The 8,059-nt window shown below is 44.1% G+C and overlaps 1 protein-coding gene and 1 pseudogene across 1 annotated transcript; both read left to right on the top strand.

Annotated features, from left to right (window-relative positions):
- The first annotated feature begins 3,234 nt into the window (after positions 1 to 3,234).
- On the top strand, positions 3,235 to 4,252 carry LOC122128721. Its single transcript, XM_042703373.1, has one exon. The coding sequence runs from the start codon at positions 3,281 to 3,283 to the stop codon at positions 4,250 to 4,252; it is 972 nt and encodes a 323-aa protein (XP_042559307.1). The 5' UTR covers positions 3,235 to 3,280.
- Positions 4,253 to 4,560: 308 nt separating this feature from the next.
- On the top strand, positions 4,561 to 5,945 carry LOC105908545 (annotated as a pseudogene).
- The last annotated feature ends 2,114 nt before the right edge of the window (positions 5,946 to 8,059 follow it).

Raw genomic sequence — 8,059 nt, forward strand, 5'->3', positions numbered from 1 at the left:
ACAGAAATAAGTAAATAAATAAATGTTCCATAAATGTTAAATACATTTTACAGTGAGTTGATAAGCGAGATCAAAGAGGTATGTCTTAAGTGCATGTTTAAAGGTTTCAACCGTTTCGGCCATCTTAGGTATTCTGGCAGAGTGTTCCAAAGGTTTGGGGGCATAGAAACTAAAAGCTGCTTCCCCATGTCTCTTTGTCCTGGCTTTTGGAAACTGTTAGAAGTTCAGTGCCGGAGGACCTCAGGGATCTACTGGGTGTGTACCTTTGAGAGCATGTCTGTTATATATTCAGGTGCATGACTATGGAGTGATTTATAGACTAGTAGGAGAACCTTGAAATCTATTCTAAAACTAACAGGTAGCCAGTGCAGTGATTTTAATACTGGTGTGATGTGCGCTCTCCGTCTTGTTTTAGTGAGGACTCGCGCTGCTGCATTCTGTATTTGTTTGTAGTGACTAATGGCTTTGTTTTGGTAGACCAGACAAAAGCGGAGTTACAGTAGTCTAGCCTGCTCGTGAATAAACGCGTGCATCAGTCTTTCGGTGTCAGCCTGAGCGAGAAACGGTTTGCACCTTAGCAATGTTTCTTAAGTGATAAAAAGATGTTTTAATTATATTTTTGATATGGGTTTCAAAATTGAGATCTGAGTCAAGTATGACGCCTAGGTTTCTGGCTTGGTGCTTGGTGTTAAGTGCTAGTGTTTTTAAGTGTGCAGTTAGTTTCTCTCTCTCGTTTTTTTCACCAATGACTAATACCTCTGTTTTATCTTGGTTTAGCTGGAGAAAGTTTTGTGACATCCATACATTTATATCAGAAATGCAATTTACCAAACAATCAATCAATTTACCAAACAATCAATAGAGCTGTAGTTGTTGGGTGTTACAGAAATATAGAGCTGTTCAAGCGGACCAAGGATGACGATCAGGTGGCTCCCTCCATTCAGGATGCCACTTTCATGAAGATAATGGATGAAGGCCTATGGAAAGACTCAAACAACAGTTGGGTGGCACCATTACCTTTCAAGAGTCCACGCCCACGGCTCCCAGACAACAAGCCACAAGCGCTGAGGCGCCTAATGTCTCTCAAGCGGAACTTTGACAAAAAGCCTGAGATGAGAGAACACTTTCTCAGTTTCATGGACAAGATGTTACAGAACAGCCATGCTGAGTTAGCTCCTCCTCTCAGTGAAGATGAAGAACGGTGGTATTTACCAACGTTTGGGGTGTATCATCCGAAGAAACCAAAGAAATTCGTGTGGTGTTCGATTTCCAGTGCCCAGTACAACGGCGTGTCACTCAATGATGTGCTGTTAACGGACCTGACCTGAACAACACGCTGCTCGGAGTGCTGATCCGGTTCAGAAGAGAGGCTATCGCCTTCACAGCCGACATAGAACAGATGTTCTATTGTTTCGGGGTAAGAGAAGAAGACCGGAACTTCTTACGTTTTCTTTGGTTCCAAGACAATGACCTCTCCAAAGCCATCGTGGATTACCGCATGAGGGTCCACGTCTTCGGAAACAGCCCTTCACCTGCAGTAGCTATTCACGGCCTACACAAGTCTGTTCAAGTCAACGAGTTCCACATCGACCCAGATGTGAAACACTTCGTGATGCGGGACTTCTACGTCGACGATGGGCTGAAGTCCCTGCCCACAGTTGAGGCGGCTGTCGACCTGCTAAAAAAGACACAGGAAGTTCTCTCCAAGTCAAACCTGAGACTGCACAAGATCGCAGCGAACAGCAAAGAGGTCATGGAGGCCTTTCCATCCAGTGACCACGCAAGTGACCTCAAAGACCTTGACCTCGATGCAGACATGCTTCCGCTCCAACGCAGTCTCGGACTCGACTGGAACCTCCAAACAGACAGTTTCCTGTTCAACGTCTCCTGCGAGACAAAGCCTTACACCCGCCGCGGTGTCCTGTCAACCATCAATAGCCTCTACGACCCGCTTGGATTCGTCGCACCTGTTACAATCCAAGGCAAGGCTATCCTGAGAGAGCTCACCGCTGAGAACGGCGACTGGGATGCACCCTTGCCTCAAGCCATGGAGGATGCCTGGACATCATGGAGAGCCTCTCTGTCCGAGCTCTCTAAGCTTTCCATTCCCAGATGCTACACACAGGCTTCACCGTCAGCAGCAGTAAGAAGAGAACTGTGCATCTTCTGTGACGCGTCAGTCAAAGCCATCGGTGCTGTGAGCTACCTCAAAGTCACAAACGCTGATGGGAACCACCAGATCGGATTTGTCATGGGAAAAGCTAAGCTGGCCCCCCGCCCTGAACACACAGTGCCAAGACTTGAACTTTGTGCGGCGGTGCTCGCTGTTGAGTTAGCAGACTTGATTTCAGCAGAACTAGACCTGCAGCTTGACACCATAACCTACTTCTCAGACAGCAAAGTGGTCCTGGGCTATATCTGCAATGAGACCAGGCGCTTTTATGTCTACGTCAGCAACCGGGTGCTACGCATCCGAAGATCCTCCCGCCCAGACCAGTGGTGCTACGTGCCAACAGACCAGAACCCGGCAGATCACGCAACACGTTCTGTTCCTGCTGGCCACCCTGAACGACACCAACTGGCTGAGTGGACCCAAATTCCTGTATAAGCCAGAGCCCAGCCTCTCTGAGAGTGCCTTTAACCTTGTTGACCCAAGCTCAGACCCAGACATCCGCCCTCTGGTGTCTACTTTAAGCACCATAGCCTCGTCCAAGCAGCTTGATTCTCAACGCTTCGTCAAGTTCTCCACCTGGAAGTCACTGTCTCGTGCAGTCACTCGCCTCATCCACATAGCTCGTCACTTCAAGACGACTCAGAGAGAAAACAGTACATGCAAGGGCTGGCATTACTGCAAAGCAGAACTCGCAGTTGAAGAATCAGAGAAAGCTTCAGTCATAATCATCCAAGCAGTTCAACAGGAAATATACAGTCAAGAGATAAAGTGCATTCAAAAGCAAGAAAAGATGCAAAAAACAAGCCCTCTCAGAAATCTGGATCCGTTCATTGACACACATGGCCTTCTCAGAGTCGGAGGTCGCCTTCTCCTTTCAAACCTTGAACAGAGTGAAAAGACTCCTCTGATTATTCCCGGTCAGCATTGCATCGGCACTTTGCTCATCAGACACCACCACGAACAAATCCATCATCAAGGCCGTCACTTTACAGAAGGGGCGGTCCGCTCAGCTGGCCTTTGGATAGTTGGTGGGAAGAAAGAGTGAGCAGCATCATCCACCAGTGCATAACCTGCAGAAAACTCAGAGCTCCACTCAGCATCCAAAAAATGGCTGATCTGCCAGCTGATCGTCTGTCAACAGACCCTCCATTCACAAACGTGGGTCTGGATGTCTTCGGCCCTTGGAACGTTTCATCACGCAAGACCAGAGGTGGCTTCGCACACAGTAAGAGGTGGGCGGTGATCTTTACGTGCATGAGCATAAGAGCTGTGCACATTGAAGTCATAGAATCCCTCGACACGTCTAGCTTCATCAACGCGCTACGGCGCTTCCTTTCGGTACGCGGGCCAGTCAAACACATTCGTTCAGACCGCGGCACGAACTTCATCGGTGCCTGCAAAGAGTTGAAGATACCATCCAACATTGACAGCTCTGCGGTAAAGACTTACCTGTCAGACAAGGGCTGCACTTGGACCTTTAATCCTCCGCATGCATCCCATTACGGCGGAACATGGGAAAGAATGATAGGACTGACAAGGAGAATTCTGGACTCAATGTTCCTCCAGCTGAAAGACAAGCTCAGCCACGAAGTGCTGGTGACTTTCATGGCAGAAGCAGCGGCGATCATCAATGCCAGGCCACTTGTTCCAGTGACAACGGACCCTGATGACCCACTCATACTCACGCCAGCAGCTCTTCTCACGCAAAAGATGAACATTCTTCCTGCTCCTGCCGGTGAGTTCGGAGTTGCTGACCTCTACAAGTCCCAGTGGCGACAGGTTCAGCACCTGTCAAACACCTTCTGGGACCGCTGGAAGAAGCAATTCCTCCCAACACTACAGGCGCGCAAGAAGTGGCAGTCCACCCAGCCAAACATTCAGCCAGGAAGTGTTGTTCTCCTTAAGAACAGACAAGCACCCAGGAATGAATGGCCTCTTGGACTGATAACACAGGCCTTCCCTGGCAAGGACAGTAAAGTGCGCCAGGTCGAGGTGAAGACCATCAAACCAGGAGGGACTAGTCTCTTTCTTAGGCCAGTCACTGAAATAGTGCTCCTTCTACCTCCAGAGGCCCAGTAAATGAATTGTGTATGGACTTTTGTTGTGACGTGTATCCACGTCAGGTGGGGAGTGTTTTGTTACGATGTGTCTGGTTGGGAGGTGAGAGAATAGATGTTTTGTCACAATGTTTAACATTCTATTGTGTTTCCGTTATGGTTTGTGCATTTCAATAAGTGTTTTTATTTCAAGTTGTCATTTTACAAATCAAGCCTTAACTGTCAATTCGCGTGACCCGTTTATAACTATAAATAAGACAAACGAACTAATCAGTTCAGCCAATTCAAGCGTATTATTATATATTTCAATATACACATTTAGTTTAGCTGCACAACCAAGATGTACCTACTCCGCTCAAAAGCTAATTTCCCTAAAATCAGTTTTTTTATCAGTTTTTGAACTGTAATTATAATAATCTGAGTCATTGACTCATTGAATGCACATTTCAGATTTTGTCAACATCAGATATTTCACTTTTGAAAAACACAGTAATTACATGAGATAGTTTATTTGCAAAAACAGAACATGATGTAATATAAGATGTTACCCTTTCCTTTTAGATCATGGCTGATCAACAGGATGAACTCCGTGCTTTACTAAAGGATTCTGGTGAACCGACCTGGGAGCGGGCCATTGCCAAAGCCAGAGAGATGGTGGATAGGTTAGATCATGTCACCCTCAACATTGCTGTGACCGGGGAGACTGGGGCAGGAAAGTCCTCCTTCGTTAATGCCATCAGAGGTCTTCAAGATACTGATGAAGGAGCTGCACCCACTGGAGTCACAGAAACCACCATGGAGCCCACCATGTACCCCACCCAACCATGCCCAATGTGAACTTATGGGACCTGCCAGGTGTAGGGAGCTCAAAGTTCAAAGCAGAAACCTACATGAAAGATGTAAAATACAACAACTATGACTTCTTTATCATAGTAAGTGCATCAAGATTCAAATACAATGACATGATGCTGGCAAAAGAAGTCGAGAAAAATAATAAGAAATTCTACTTTGTTCACACAAAGACTGACTTTGATGTAGCACAAGAAGAGAAAAAGGGAGTAACAGAGGAGGCAACACTTCAGAAAATACGGAAAGACTGTGTGGAAAATCTCAGAACATTGGGACCCCCTTCTGTCTTTCTCATCACATCCCATGACCTGGAAAGGTTTGACTTCCAGGAACTGATAAATAATCTGGAAAGAGACCTTCCAGATAACAAGAGAGATGCTCTGGATATGAGTTTACCTGTTTATTCCAGGCAGTCTCTTGAAAAGAAATACAATACATTCAAGCATGAAGTAAGGACTGTGGCCCTCACATCAGGTGCCATGGCGGCAGTCCCAGTACCAGGTCTGGCACTAGTATGTGATGTTGCCATAGTAGCTGGCTTTCTCATCAAATGCTACTATTCATTTGGTCTAAATGATGGGACCCTTGAAAGGCTGTCAAAGAGAGTAAACAAGCCAATACAGGAAATGGTTAGAGAATCATCACTTGTCATGGAGATTGCAGAAAAAGCATCGGTTTCATATATGATGGTAGGAAGACTATTTGCAGAAGGTGTGATTGAGGGACTGAACAGCCCTGTGCATTCTTTTCGCAACATAGCAACAGCTGGAGTATCTGCTGCTACCACACGATCTGTGCTCCTAGAAGGGGTGGATGAACTGTATAGTGTAGCCAAAAGGGTAATTGAAATGGCAGAAATAAATTAAAGTAAAGCAAACATGTGACCCAGGCTGAATGATGTGGAATACTCACCATGTTTATTGTTTTCAATTTCCTCCATGGCAATGGTGGATGGTAACTGGCAATGGTTCACTGGCAATGGTTCAACAATCCAAACAATTGCAAAAAAAAACATTGACCTCGTTGATCTGATGTTAATCAAGACACTGGTTTGGGCAGGTTACTGTTTTTCTTTTTCTAGTTTTAGGTTTCTTTTAAGATAAGTAAGTGAAGTTCTTCTATAAAACACTTATTCATATACCGTAACTGGGAATGAACATTAATAGCCTTTGTATTGTAATCAGGGTGTAGGTGGGTGACAGTGCTACTGGGTGGGGCTTACTTATGTGCTGTTAAAGTGTTTTGTGTGTCATGAACTACAACCTTTGCTGAATGTGAAACATCATCACATCATGCATTTCTTTGATTTTCAATAGACTACTCAAACAAATAAAATTGTTATTGATAGTGCTTTGTGCTGTGTTTCGTTTTATCTGATTTACAGTTTTTCTCGATTGATTACATTCAAAAACTGGAACTTATGGCACAATGACCACAACCTGTAACTCATGTGCCAACTCCCTAAACCAATTCTGCTAAACTATAAGCACAATTATGTGCTTTAGACACAGATTTCAATTGTTAACCGCACTTTCTTCAACTCACAACACACAATTATCTGCTTTAGACACAAATTTCAATTGTTAACCACACTTTCTTCAAAACACTAAACACCATCCTCTCTACTTTGCACACTTCATCAATGCCAAAACCTCCTTGTGTTCAGACAGAACACACTGCTATTCAATTGGCAAAACTTCCATTTCCAAGGCTGTTGTGCAATTTGAAATCAAAGCTTTAGCAATATGATGGCCACAGGTTAGCTCCTGGTTTGGAGAACAATTGATGGGAACATTGAAGTGAGAGGTGATCAGAAAGGCAGAGGAGTGAGAGTAAGAGGAGGAGGAGGAGGAGGAAGAGGATGAAGAGAAAGAGCAAGAAGGAGAGCCATTATCTCTGATGAGATTCGGGCCACTGTGGTCAACCCTGTGGTCAACCATGGTTGCCGCTTCTCAGTTGCATCCATTCTCTGGACATTCAGAAGAGGGAATAGGTAAGAAACACTACTATGACAGGAAAACACTAGTTTGAATGCCTTATCAGGAGCATAGTATTCTTGTATTTCCCATTGTACTGTATCTGTAAAATTACGTAAACAAATACAAAGTGCAACCATTGATGACCAAGACTAATTCCTAAACATCAATACAGTGAGCCTAGCCACAGTGGACTGTGTTCTAAGGCGGAACACCTTGAGAATAAAGCAGGTGTACAGGGTGCCTTTTGTCAGAAACTCCGACAGTCAAACAGTTATGCTATGACTATGTGCAAGTCATATACATTTCCACAACTGATTGCGTCCTATCAGCACTGACACATTTACTGTACTGTATTGCAATCCAATCCAATGTTACAGTTTTTCTCGATTGCTTACACACATGAAGCATGCCTCGTTTTCTCAAAACTCTAAACACAAATCCCTAAACCACTCACACAAAATGCAACAACATTCACAACACTGTGTAGGTCTATTTCTGATAGCACATTGTCAATATTGTCTTGAGCTAGAACAGGATGCAGTAGTTTTTTGTCCTTTTTTATTTTACATTTTTCTTTCTTTTTTTGTTGACTGTACTGGCCTATATCCTATTGTTTGTTCTGTGCAAATCATTTACACATTCATTTGTGTTTGCTGTGATGTATAGGCTACAGCACTTTTGGAAAAAATAAAGAAATATTTTAGTTGTTACTGTATATTTGTGTGTTGTTTTATATTTGCGTAAAAACATTATACAGTTATATTTTACTACAGGAGTAAGCGTATAGTAACATAATGTTCCTGATAAGGCCTTCATACTGGTGTTTTCCCATTTCATAGTAGTGTTTTCCATTGAGCACATCAGTGTTCAATCGATGCTTAGAATGTCTACTCATATAATGGGCTGTGTTTGTCATTAGAAAACAAAGTACCCTTTTGAGGTGACATAACACTGTTTTGAAAGCAAAGTTGCCTTTTGCAGGATGTATAAAGGGTTTTGCA

The sequence above is a fragment of the Clupea harengus genome, chromosome 23 (genome assembly GCF_900700415.2).
Source record: "Clupea harengus chromosome 23, Ch_v2.0.2, whole genome shotgun sequence".
NCBI classification, from domain to species: Eukaryota; Metazoa; Chordata; class Actinopteri; order Clupeiformes; family Clupeidae; genus Clupea; species Clupea harengus.